At 47.3% G+C, this 14,203-nt stretch overlaps 1 protein-coding gene across 2 annotated transcripts in view; it reads left to right on the plus strand.

The window, feature by feature from the left end:
* The window catches only part of GYS2 (glycogen synthase 2), a 56,125-nt gene that overhangs the window by 23,421 nt on the left and 18,501 nt on the right, over window positions 1–14,203 (plus strand). For both annotated transcript variants that reach the window (XM_083402039.1, XM_083402040.1), the window contains 2 exons: window positions 8,767–8,911; window positions 13,503–13,620. In XM_083402039.1, the coding sequence (XP_083258165.1) occupies window positions 8,767–8,911; window positions 13,503–13,620 (263 nt within the window). The remainder of the gene's footprint in view (window positions 1–8,766; window positions 8,912–13,502; window positions 13,621–14,203) is intronic.

Genomic DNA, 14,203 nt, shown 5'->3' on the forward strand with positions numbered 1-14,203 from the left:
CAGCTGTTTTTAATTAAATTCACCCCCCCAAAAAATTGGACACTGTTTACGAGGGCAGACTACCGGCTATGTCCAGGAAATTTCAGACATATGGCAATCCTACGACAGGTGGGCTCAAGCCTGTGGCAGGTCTTGAACCAGCAATCTGAGCTGGGAGTTTAAGGCTGTGTACTTCCAACCATCTCTGGCCAAAGGATAGCACTGCAAGGAGACTTAACCACTCTGTAAACCCTCTTTCACTAATAGTCTAGGTCGAGTCAGATGCTCCTCCCTCCCTCATATAAACATTCCTCACTTGGTTTGAGAAACCAGGAGAATGGTGGCTGATAAGCCAATGAACTACTTTGCCTTCTCTGCAAAAGAGTGGGTCTCTGACATATTTTTTACATGTAGGGTAGCTGTTGCTTAAGCACAGCAGAGTTTTGTTTTTTTAAAAGAATATTTATTAGAGGTTTGGAAATTACAGAAAGAAAAAAAAGAATAAAAGGAAACAATATAAAGTTAACAGAACATACAATACAATTGCAATAAAAAAAACCACTACAACAATACAATTTTTTTTAAAAAAATACATTAAACACACACATCCAATATTCCATATCTTTACCTTTCATTAACTTGATTCATCGACCTCCTCACACCTCCCTTTTTTGTATTCTATTTCAATTAACTATTTCAGCAAATTCTTTCCATCTTGCTCAATCTTTGTTCTATAATTTATCTTAACAGTCTAACCTTAAATTTTCCATTTTATCCCGTTATCAATCCATTTTTACTTAAGTCTTAATTACATTTCTGCTAAAACCATATAACTTCATTCCAGCATCCTTCTAACATTCATTAATTTTACAATGTTTTTGTAGATAGGCTTTAAATTTTTTCCAGTCTTCTTCCACCGGCTCTTCTCCCTGGTCTCGGATTCTGCTAGTCATTTCCGCCAGTTCCATGTAAAGCACAGCAGAATTTGCCTCCAGTCATCTAGCTAGACTGATAGCGCCTTGGTTCAGATACAGGATCTTTGCCTGTTCTTCACTTTAGGGGGGAAAGTGATCATGTCAAAGCTGATCAACTGGCTCTTCAGCGCCGGCTCAAGCAGTCTGTGTTAAAAGTTAGCAGCCAGAGAGGGTAAGCACACAGCCAACCAAGAGATAAAAATGCGTGACAGAATTGTCACAATATGGCAGGACATTGTTGCAAGCGGTGTTCAAAACTCCCATTGTTGTAGGCTCATTTTGTGACAGGGAATTGCTTGATTTCATAAAATTTATGCACCCCTTGATTGCAAAACAACAACGAGGTTTACAGAAAGATAGAACAATAAAATGGAGAGAGAGAAATCATAACCATATTTTAAAACATACAAAAAAAATACTAGAACTGATTAAAATCACCTTAACTTTCTAAGCATCTGGTTAGGCTTGTCTAAACACGAATGTTTTTAGCAGCCGCCGAAGGAAAGGCGCCTGCTTGATTTCAATAGGCAGGGAGTTCCACAGTGGTACCTCGGGTTAAGAACTTAATTCGTTCTGGAGGTCCGTTCTTAACCTGAAACTGTTCTTAACCTGAGGCACCACTTTAGCTAATGGGGCCTCCCGCCGTTGCCACGTGATTTCTGTTCTCATGCTGAGGTAAAGTTCTTAACCCAAGGTACTATTTCTGGGTTAGCGGAGTCTGTAACCTGACGCATATGTAACCTGTATTGTATTATGTAGCACCTGCAGTAGTAATATAATGATGTTTAAATTCATTGTAAGTTGCCTAGACCAGGGGTCAGCAACCCACGGCTCCGGAGCCGCATGTGGCTCTTTTACACCTTTGCCGCGGCTCCGGGGAGGATACTAGCGAGGGGAGGAGGCGCATTGTGCGCCCCGACACCCCCCACTGTGGCGGGCGCTGTACTGGCTGTGACGTTGCATGGGGGCGGTGTGTGCATTAGTCACGCACCGTCCCAACGTCACCTTCCCGCCCGCTGTCAGATCGCGGCTCCGGAGATATATTTGTTTTAAATGTCGAAATGATTTTGCGGCTCCCAGTTGTTTTTTCTTCGGAAACGGGTCCAAATGGCTCTTTTTGTCTTAAAGGTTGCAGACCCCTGGCCTAGACACTGCTTGATGTTAGGTGATAGAACAACAACAACTCCCAAGGGCATGAAGGACAGGAGCACTCAGTATAGTCACAGGCTGGAATCAAGCGATGGAGTGAGTCATCAGAAAAGTCTAACCCAGGGGTTGGCCAGGTTTATCTTGCCTGGGCCGGATCGGTCCTGTGGAGCCACTATTTACTGTTGGATGTGGTTCTCCTAAAAGTCCCAAGGAAGAACTAGCCAGCAAAGAGGACCTGCACCTCATTGGCAGATCTGAGAGAGTCACAAAAGGAATACCACCCAAGAGGAGTTTGCTAACTCAGCTGTTGCATGTATAGCTGTAGTTAACAACTCAAACCAGGTTCTTTTTTTCCCCAATATAATTTTTATTCAGTTTACAAATAAAACCAATTAATACAATTCATACAGTTTTTTAACATCCATTCTCTTTTTTTTTTGACTTCCCTCAGCTTGGCTGGTACTCCTTCCCTTCTCAATTTCCTACACATTTTTGAAATCTCATCTAATTATTTATAAATTGAATCTTGTTTCACTCAAGTTTCAACCTTTCTTTTTTACAAAGCTTCATTAAAGATTACAAGCGTTATTTGTTTTTCACTTAAATTATGCATATATTCTGAAAACTTTTCCCATTCTTCAGTAAATCTCTGATCTCGTCGATTTCGAATTCTTCCTGTCAGTCTGTCAAGTTCTGCAAAGTCCATCATCTTCATTCTCCATTCTTCCAATGTTGGTAACTCTTCTTGCTTCCATTTCTGAGCTATCAATATTCTCGCTGCTGTTACTGCATATAAGAATAATTTCCTATCCTTCTTATTTATCTCATTCCCTACAATACCAAGTAAGAGTGCTTCTGGTTTCTTAACAAAGGTATATTTAAACATTTTTTTCAATTCGTTATATATCATTTCCCAGTAACTTTTTACTCTCTTGCACTCCCACCACATATGGTAAAATGTACCTTCTTTATCTTTACATTTCCAGCATTTGTTACATCCCTTGTACATCTTTGCTAGTTTCACAGGTGTTAAATACCATCGATACATCATTTTCATCACATTTTATTTTATAGTTGTACATGCAGTGAATCTTAAACCTTCTTTCCACAACAACTCAAACCAGGTTCAAGGTTTGCCCACCTGGAGGTTGCAGGGCGCAACACAATTCTCCCTAACCAAGGTAAAGCAGAAGCTCTAGTTCCTTGGAAGACAGGTAACCAGAGGTTTGAACTGGTGGATCCAGTTGCAGGTAGTTCCAAAGATGGAGCTGGGACAACAGGGGTTTGTTATGTGTATAACGACATTTGTTTCTCTCTCTTGATGCTGCACTTGTTTACGCATCTAGTGTTACCTCAAATGGGGGAGGATGTTGGGATTTTAGTTCCCACCAGCTGCGAGGAAGCAGCACATTGTTGACATCATGTGATGTCTCTGAGCATGAGACAGGAAGTCTCAGCCAGTTCCCAGTGTAACTGGAGAAGTACTTTCACTTCTGAGGTAGAAGTTGGGAGCTGAGCCGTAGCTGCTCAGGAGACCAGACATGCTTGTAATAGCTCCGTGTACAGTCTTAATAAAGTAGTGTGTTAGACTCTACGGACTGTCTTTTTCTTCTGTCATGGAATGACAGAAGCTGAGTGTGCTCCTCTCAGGAGGGAGGGGTCGCTTATTACCGGTCTCTCTGGACTGAGGGAGGATTCCAGCCAGAGAGTGACCACCAGAGAGAGGCCCCGGTGCAGTGGCGTAGCGTGGGTTGTCAGCACCCGGGGCAGGGCAAGTAATTTGCCCCCCTAACCCGTGGATTTTAGCACTCAGAGAGCTGCGAGTGCGAGCGCCCCCCCAGATGTTGCGGCCGGCCCCCCCTGCACCCCCCACACCACGCCACTGCCCCGGTGTCTGGGGAAGGTGGCACCCTTCCCAGGGGCATTTTTCCAACAGACACGAGCACGTGAGCACGCGCCACCACGATTTCCAGCACCGCGGAAGCAAGTCCCCATGCTGCACTGGTTTAGCGCAGTGGGTGAGCGGGCAACTCAGTTTGGGGGCAGCTCGTGGGCCGTTCAAATGACCTCTGCGGGCTGTTTCCAGCCCATTGGCCTTAGGTTGGTGACCCCTGGTCTACCCTGTTGTACTGTCTCATCAGATAAATTCCAATCAACCTGTCCTTCAACTCACCATAAGGCTATTAGAACCCAAGGCTGCCAAGAGGGAGACAATGAGATTTCTCTCACAACCTTGCAGAGCGAGGTCAAAGGCTAGACATCATGTATGGCCTTGGCAAAGGGTCATCGCTGGAATTCATAGGGGAGGCAAATAAAGGGAGGAGAGGGAATTGTCTGGTCTATAAATGGAGACCTGTCTTCTACGGATAAATAGGATTATAATGGTGCGCCTTGATGCCTAAGTCTGCTCAGAAGAAGCAACTGGCCCCCAGGATTAGGGGTGATTGATAAATTCGATTTCTGTTAATTCCAGCGTGAACTGACCTGGTCTGCACCTCCTGCGCTAACAGGCAGACCGGAACCTGCCGCCTTCACACTACTATGGATTTTGTGGTTCCATTGTGGGCTCAAAAGGCAGAGCAAAGTGCATTGGGACACATATTTTAGGATGGAACGTGTTTAGAACTGTGTACAGTGGTACCTCGGATTACATACGCTTCAGGTTACATATGCTTCAGGTTACACACTCAGCTAACCAAGAAATAGTACCTCGGATTAAGAACTTTGCTTCAGGATGAGAACATAAATCGTGCTCCAGCGGCGCGGCAGCAGCAGGAAGCCCCGCTATCTAAAGTGGTGCTTCAGGTTAAGAACAGTTTCAGGTTAAGAACGGACCTCCAGAATGAATTAAGTTCTTAACCCAAGGCACCACTGTATACAGAGAAGTTGAAATGTGCATTTTCTGATAAAATACTGATCCATCCCTAACAAAACATGAGCCTTTTTGTGTGGCTTTGGGGTGCTCCCAAGCCACATACCCTCTCTCAGTGGCGTAGCGTGGGGGGTGCAGGGGGGGGCAGCCGCACCGGGTGCAACATCTGGCGGGGGGGGGGGCGCTCGCACTCACAGCTCTCTGCCCCTACCTGGCTCACTCACTCTCTCTCACTGCAGTGCTGGCTGTGCAAATCCGATCCGAGCTGCCGGGTCGCCACCCACTGTGGAGGGGAGGGTGCCAGGCGTGCGGTGCGGTGTGGAGAGAGAGCGAGGGACTATCTGGGGGAGGGACAGTGGAGCGGGGGGGTGCAAATTACTTGCCTTGCCCCGGGTGCTGACAACCCACGCTACGCCACTGCCCTCTCTGCAAGCCATGCCCCCTCCCCGACCTCCCCCCTCCCCGCCTTGAGTAATTTTGCCAAGCTGGAATGTGTCCTGGAATTGTGTTAATGGTCTTTGCTTGCCTGGTGTGGAGAGAGAGAGAGAGAGAGAGAGAGAGATTTAACACCACAGTGGCAAGACTCCTGTCCATCGCTCTTTCTAACCCCCCCCCCCCCCATGTTGGTTGCCCATGTTGCAATGCGGGAGTCTGAAAAAGGTCCCCCACCCTGATTTTTTATTATTATGACGATTTTTTAAAATGAGAATATTTCAACTGAACAAAATAAAGGGGGGGGGGAGAAAGGGGGAAAGGTATATTAAAGGTAAAGGGACCCCTGACCATTAGGTCCAGTCGTGGCTGACTCTGGGGTTGCGGCGCTCATCTCGCTTTATTGGCTGAGGGAGCCGGCGGACAGCTTCCGGGTCATGTGCCCAGCATGACTAAGCCGCTTCTGGAAAACCAGAGCAGTGCACGGAAACGCCGTTTACCTTCCCGCTGGAGCAGTACCTATTTATCTACTTGCACTTTGACGTGCTTTCGAACTGCTAGGTTGGCAGGAGCAGGGACCGAGCAACGGGAGCTCACCCCATTGCGGGGATTTGAACCGCCGACCTTCTGATCAGCAAGTCCTAGGCTCTGTGGTTTAACCCACAGCGCCACCTGCGTCCCTATAAGGTATATTATATCACTGTACATGCCAAGAACTACAATTCCACATATGCTTGTCTAGTATATAGGTATATAAATGTTATTAAATGCATTCCAAATATCACTATACTTGTCCATACAGCGTCTATGTCTGCAAGCAATCCATTCATAAGTTGCGAGTGTTGCCATATCTGCAATCCATTGACTAAAGGGAGCCATAGGTTTATCTTTCCAGTGCATCAATATAAGTCTTTTGGCCATAGCAGGGGCACAAAAGAATCCCATTTACGTTGTCCAGTTGTCAGATTCCATACAGTAGGTACGTAATTCAAAAGAATATTTTGAAAATGTCAACTATTTCCACACAGTCATGTTTATACAAACCGATACCTTCGCCCAAAATGTAGCAAGTGAAGCAAGCACGTTATAAAAACAGGAGTTTCAAAAAAGCATTATCCTTATTACCCCACCACCCCTGCTTTAATCAACTGTCTGTAATTTTATAATTGCTTCCCTGGGGGGGGGGGGGGGTAAGCTTACATAGATTTTGCATCAGATGTCATATGGCATTGGAGAAATTGAAGATCCTCTCCAGTCTCAATCTTCAAGCTGGATATTAATGTCCTGGATAGGAGAGTTGTGGTCTGGAACATCCAGTGGCGTAGCATGGGTTGTCAGCACCCGGGGCAAGGCAAGCAATTTGCGCCCCCTAAGCCGGGGCAAGGCAAGTAATTTGAGCGCCCCCCCCCGCTGCACTGTCCCTCCCCCAGATAGTCGCGCGCTCTCTCCCCGCACTGCACCGCACGCCTGACACCCTCCCCTCCACAGTGGGCGGCAACCCGGCGGCTCGGATCAGATTCGCACAGCCAGCACTGCAGTGAGAGAGAGTGAGTGAGCCAGGCAGGGGCAGAGAGCTGTGAGTGCGAGCGCCCCCCCCCCCAGATGTTGCGCCCGGTGCGGCCGGCCCCCCCTGCACCTCCCACGCTACGCCACTGGGAACATCTCCCTGACCTTGACTTTGAGGGAACCACCCATGGTCTCCCAGCCATAAAGGATTACTTAAGACTAAGAAGATTGCAATTCAACTGTAATCATCGACACCTTATTAGAGTTAAGAATTGGTTAACATTGTGGAGATTTGGCTTTTGCGGGTGGAAAACGGGTGATGACCATTTGAACTCTTAATCGAGTGCTCCGACATCTCTGTTGGGGTTCCACCACGTCTAATCTCCATGCCCTGACACTTCCCTTTCCCCTTTGAACTTTCTGTGTCAACGCAATAGACTCGCCCAAGCACTTGTTGACCTCATTTCTAAGATACCCTTGAGATGTTGGGCGACTTGGTGAATTAGAATTCGTCCAGAAAGCTCACATATTGGAGGTCAGGCATACCATCTCAGCTGGAGGCACCACTTCTGGTTCAGAGATTTTCCTTTAAATGTTGTGACCCCCCCCAAAAAAAAACAACAACAACACCCCAGCACTCTGGCTGAATAACTTGCCTGGACACTTAGGCCGTTTGTGGAGGTACGCCCACCATCTGACAAAACGCTTTCTCCCTAGCAGAGAGCACGTGTTGCGGTGGGGGATACAAGCCACCCCAGTGTTGCTGGGCGGATTTGCGGAGTGACCCAGGCAGTGAATTGGTTAATTGGGTCGCTGGGGAGAATTGCTTGTTGCCAATTTTGTTTTTGTTTTTTTTAAAATGATATTTTATTAGGTTTTACAATCAATAAACAACAAAGAAACACAATACAGATAAACAAACAATACAAAAAAGACAATACAACAACATGTATACACAATACGACAAAAAATGTTAAAAGAAAAAAAAACATAAAAAGAAAATTAAAAACAATCATTGTGTCCTTATATTTTTTACATTAACTTATTTCTGCGACTTCCCCAGACCTTCCCTCTCTGTATTCCAGATCTTATATTCTGACAGTAAATTCCTTCCCTCTGTCATATCTTAAATTCATCATAATCTTAGTGCTTGTTGCCAATTTTGAAGGAGGGGTCAGAGGTTTTAAATATTGGTCGCCCAACTTTGGGTGTCCTCTTGGCTGCTTGCACCGGATCACCCGCCCACCCTCCCTGTATTGGGGGGGGGGGGGTTGTTCGCCTGACCTTGCTATGCCTGTCATGGGGTTGTCTGCTTTGAGGCAGGGGCCTGGCAGGAATTTTGTCCATTTGGCTGATTGGCTGGTGCCATTTGGTTTTTGCCGACTGCGTAGCAAATCGTCACAACTTGTAATGTTGGCGGTTAGGCATTGTTTCAAATTGGTTGGTGGAAGGGTAAGTGCCTACCCCTCCAGTGGTGGTGCGGAAAGGGAATTCCGTTAAAGGAATCCAGGGGCTTGGCATTCTTTTCGTCCTTGTCCCTGGCATCGGACTTGGGCCATGCAAGCCACCAGGAACATGAGGGTGAGAAGTGAGGGACTGAGGCCCAGCTTCATTTTCTCCCCAAAATTGTTTCCCTCACTGGCTTCTGGAAATCAGTTCTGTCCCTCGGCAAGGACAGATAGTCAGAACCAATGCCTAAGCAACCACTCACTTGTGTGTATTTAAATAAAGTTGTGGCCAAAATCATGTCAAAAACCGAAACCAAAATTGATGTGTGATGTGTGAATTATTGCGGGGTGGCTTGGGGACCTCGACACGCAAGTAATTCTTGTTCTCCTTTTTGCTGTCCAACAGTTTGACATAGATAAAGAAGCAGGCGAGAGGCAGATATATCACCGGTACTGTATGGAGCGGGCCTCGGTGCATTGTGCCCACGTCTTCACCACAGTCTCTCAGATAACAGCCATAGAAGCAGAGCACATGCTCAAGAGAACAGCTGGTAAGATCAAGATGTCGGAGGGGAACTGGTGCCGAGCGCTTGCCAAGAGTCGGCAAATTGAGAAAGGCTCTAGTTTTGCCACATCCTCTTCCCCGCTGAGTCTTAGAAGGGCAAGGAGGTTGGCAGGCAGTAACAACTCTCAGAGTGGCCTACTGAAGTTGGGGGGGGGGAATGCCCTGTTGGCCTTGATGGACCACCTTCTCACTGAGTCGGAAACTGACAGTATTCTCTGTTTAAAAGCACTGGTTGAATGAAGTCTTTGCACAAGGTTGAGCCCAGGTATATGGTGGTATTTCGTGAAGACGGAGAGGTAAAAAGGTAAAAGGTAAAGGACCCTGGATGGTTAAGTCCAGTCAAAATCAACAATGGGGTACGGCTCTCATCTCACTTTTCAGGCCGAGGGAGCCGGCGTTTGTCCACAGACAGCTTTCCAGATCATGTGGCCAGCATGACTAAACCGCTTCTGGTGTAATGGGGCACTGTGACGGAAAGCAGAGCACACGGAAACGCCATTTACCTTCCTGTTGCAGTACCTATTTATCTACTTGCACTGGTGTGATTTCAAACTGCTAGGTAGTAATAATAATAATAATAATAATAATAATAATAATAATTTATTATTTATACCCAACCCATCTGGCGGGTTCCCCCAGCCACTTTGGGCGGCTTCCAACAGAATATTAAAATACAATAGTCTAGTAAACATTAAAAGCTTCCCTAAACAGGGCTGCCTTCAGATGTCTTCTAAAAGTCTGGTAGTTGTTTTTCTCTTTGACATCTGGTGGGAGGGTGTTCCACAGAGTGGGTGCCACTACCGAGAAGGCCCTCTGCCTGGTTCCCTGTAACTTGGCTTCTCGGAGCGAGGGAACCGCCAGAAGGCCCTCGGCGCTGGACCTCAGTGTCCGGGCAGAACAATGGGGGTGGAGACGCTCCTTCAGGTATACTGGACCGAGGCCGTTTAGGGCTTTAAAGGTCAGCACCAACACTTTGAATTGGCAGGTTGGCAGGAGCTGGGCCAGAGTGATGGGAGCTCACCCCGTTGTGGGGATTTAAACTGCCGACCTTACAACCGGCAAGCCCAAGAAGCTCTGTGGTTTAGACCATAGCGCCACCTCTAACCTTAAACAAGATGAGGTTATTCTGTAAATAAGGATGGTTTTTGCCTGACGTTGCCCACCTCCGCAGCAGTGGTTGGTGGGAGAGGGCTGATCACCTGACCTCCATCACCCGCATCACTGCTGCTTAGCAGGAGGGGTAGCCGCAACGCCACCGCAGTGCAAACACTGCAGGAGTAGCACCAGTTTGCACCACACCAGCCTCCCCATTTGTCTCCCTCTACCTACCTCCCTCCCTCTACCTACTGGTAGGGACGCGGGTGGCGCTGTGGGTTAAAGCCTCAGTGCCTAGGGCTTGCCGATCGAAAGGTCGGCGGTTCGAATCCCCGCGGTGGGGTGCGCTCCCGTCGTTCGGTCCCAGCGCCTGCCAACCTAGCAGTTCGAAAGCACCCCCGGGTGCAAGTAGATAAATAGGGACCGCTTACTAGCAGGAAGGTAAACGGCGTTCCGTGTGCTGCGCTGGCTCGCCAGATGCAGCTTGTCACGCTGGCCACGTGACCCGGAAGTGTCTGCGGACAGCGCTGGCCCCCGGCCTCTAGAGTGAGATGGGCGCACAACCCTAGAGTCTGTCAAGACTGGCCCGTATGGGCAGGAGTACCTTTACCTTACCTACTGGTAAGCAGCATCAGTAAGGGCTGTAGAAAGTCAAGTGAGAGCTGGTGCTACTGCACTCCTAGATTAATCTAACTACAGGTGAGGCTGACTCAAGCTTACAGACCTACAGAGGACCCCTGTGTCAGAGATGCATGTCATTCTGCAAAGTTGCGAAATTTGGCTGTTGGTCAAAGGAGGGGTTGATGATCTCTGCCGTAGTAGATCATTAAGCCTGAAGTCTACACAAGGGCATTACGAGCAAAACAGCTTGTGATTTGCAGAGTTGGGAGAACCGTAGCTAGAGGTACAGGGGTACATCTGGTTACTAACTTAATTCATTCTGGAGGTCCATTTTTAATAATAATAATAATAATAATAATTAATAATAATAATATTTTATTTATACCCCACCCTTCCCGGTTCAAAAACTGGGCTCAGGGTGGCTAACAACAAATTTAAAACACTTTAAAACACTTAATTATAAAAGCAGAATAAAATACAGTATAAAAACATGAATAACAATTAAAAAAAAAATCAATTAGATAATCCCCAGGACTGGCTGGCTGAATTGCTCCTATTTGGGCCAGCGAGGAGGCCAGGGGAGAATTAGCTGTGGGGTCTCAGAGCTGGTGATCGTCATAAAAGGGGAGGGGGAAGGAAGAGAAGGGAAATAAAAGATCGGGCTGAATTCAAATTAAAGGCCAGGCGGAATAGCTCTGTCTTACAGGCCTGACAGAAGGAGGTTAAATCCTGAAGGGCCCTAGTCTTATGGGACAGAGCATTCCACCAGGTCAGAGCCATCACTGAAAAGGCCCTGGCCCTGGTGGAGGATAATCTGACTTCCTTAGGGCCCGGGACCTCTAAGGTCCTCTGTGGGGCATACCAGGAGAGGCAGTCCCGTAAATACGAGGGCCCTAAGCCGAAACCGCTTGTAGCATGAGGTGCACTTTTGCTAAACCCACTGTTTTTTTTTTTGGCTTTGAGGTGCGCTTTTGCCAAACCCACTGTTATAGGAATTCTAAGGTCTTATATATGTCAGGGAACTGCCATTGGCTCAGGGGTGAGAGGGGGAAAGCCGGATGGATTACAGAGAGCCCCCAAAGATCGTGGGAAGCAGCACCTCCTCAGCGGAGGAGAGTAGCCACACCTCCAGTGGAGAGGAGCTTCAGGGCTCGGAGGAGGCGAGGCGGTGCCAGGACACCTTGCCTGGGCAAAGCGGGGAGGAGAGAGGTCCTCCATTACCCACGCCCTCCCTGCGCAGTAGGCTTCCGCGCCGAGAGTCGAGGCGCAGATTGGGCATCAACAAACTACTCTGCTGGGGAAGGTTTAATGACAGATTCTGCCAGTGAATGAGCGAGCCACGGAATAGTGGCGCTCTGCATGGTGAAGGGTTTTTGGCAGCAATAACGAGGCTTTACAGCTGACCAGGGAGGCATTTACCTGATTGCTCTCGAGTAACCCCCTGATATCCTTACAATATATATAAATAAATGTTCATAAATGTACAAGGCAACACACATTGTGTCTAAAACAGTACAGGAGAGCAATCCTGAAGCCATTTTGTCTCTCCCAAATTGACCTCAAATATTTCCCTGCAAGGAGGAAGGAAATGGGGAAAGTTTTCCAATTGTCTTTGGACCGTAGGGGCTTACACCTCCCTTTAAATATAGTCTGGCAAGTATCTGTTAAGCTGAGCACACTATCAATATGCATAAGAGATTCAGGAACTAAATATTTACCATCTCAAAGGAATGGCCAGGCTACTCAGAAAAGGCAATCAGATAAGGCATTATCACGTATTGGCTTTGAGTCCTTTGTTCCTGCACTCTTAATGAGCGTCAAGTTCTGGGGGAAGGGGGGTAGGAAATACTCTCCAGTGACAATATGTCAGCTGGCTCTCCTGCTTCTATCTCCCCTCCTCCTTCTCCTAACACTTCCCAACTCTTCTGTTCGCCTGTCCCTGAGCTGTGAACTTCTCAAAACCCTGCTATAAATCAATGCTGCCTTCCTCTTCTCCATAAACACACAAGGCGTAACCGGCTGTACTTTTGAAAAAATAAATATTCATTGTATCGAATTATAGATTTCAACAGAAGTCTCATAAAGTTCAACGAAAAATGCAGAAGACCCGGTGGATCAGTTCATTCTCTAGTCAGTTCATGCATGAGGTCCACACATGTATCTATTCCACCTGTCTGGTCATAGAGTCCAATAATCCACCTGAAGGGTTGGTACAGTTCCACAGAATCCTTTCACAGAGTCTAAGGCAAGGATTTCCGGAATATTAGCCTTGTTTTGCCATCCTAGGCTTCATCAGTAGAACAGGCTCATATGTAATATTACAGGATAGTGGATCTTATAGCACAGTAGTGGCGAAACAAGGTTAATATTCTAGAAATCCTTGTCTTAGACTCTGTGAAAGGATTCTGCGGAACTGTAATAACCCTTCATGTGGATTATTGGACTCTATGACCAGACAGGTGGAATAGATATTCATACATGTATGGACCTTTTGCATGAACTGACTAGAGAATGAACTGATCCGCTAGGTCGTCTGCTTTTTTCGTTGAACTTTATGAGACTTCTGTTGAAATCTATAATTCGATACAATGAATATTATACCTTAATTATTCAAAAGTACAACCGGTTACGTCTTGTGTGTTTACTGAGTATGTTTCACATAACCATAGGTTTGTTGTTGTTTTGCCTTCCTCTTCTCCTGCAGTGTCAGGAGAACGGGGTGGCCTCCATCATTCCTCCTCCATCTCTCCCCCTTGAGTCCAATCCCTGACACTCGCCAAGAAAGGAGGGCAACCCTGTTCCTTCCACGCCTTTCAGATCTATCTACTCAGCTGCCGCTGCTTTCCCTTTTCTTTTGCCAGATGTCGTCACTCCCAACGGGCTGAACATTAAGAAATTCTCTGCTATGCACGAATTTCAGAATCTGCACGCCACCTGCAAAGCTAGGATCCAAGAGTTTGTTCGAGGCCATTTCTACGGGTACGATGTCCTGTTCAAAAAAGGGACAGTTGGGTTATTCCAAAATGTTAGGGTAGACCTTGCCCCAGACACCCAAAACCCCATTCACAGTTTATCTGTGGGACTGGGAAATAGCCTTGCTGACAGAGGCGCCAACTTGGAGGAGTGACATCACGCGTGTGACATCAGGACGTCGAGGGGGAGCTGGGGGCGGAGCCTAATGGCTCAATGGCAGTGGCTCCTCCTTCACTTCCTCTTGGTGTTGCCACAGGCGGGAGGCCACTTCGACCCGCCTTCCCCTCCATGGCAGGGAGGAGAAGGAGCTGGCTGCTGGAGGCATGTTTCACTTGGCTCCGTACTTTTGGGTCATTGGGGGCCCCAGCCCCTAACCCAAAAATATAGGGAGGGGGCCAAAAGGGTTTGGCCCCTAGGTACTGGCACCCCTGCTGGCAGGATTGCCAATGTTTGACTTCAAAGATCCTGAGATCTGCAGAAGGGTGAGGGTGGAATGTGAGGTGGGCCAAGGGGTGAACTTGATTAGGCCTACTGATTGGGGGGAAGGGATTCAATCCAGTTAACATTTAAAGGCAAATGCACCTAATTC

The sequence above is a fragment of the Podarcis tiliguerta genome (genome assembly GCF_965153285.1).
Source record: "Podarcis tiliguerta genome assembly, chromosome: 10".
NCBI classification, from domain to species: Eukaryota; Metazoa; Chordata; class Lepidosauria; order Squamata; family Lacertidae; genus Podarcis; species Podarcis tiliguerta.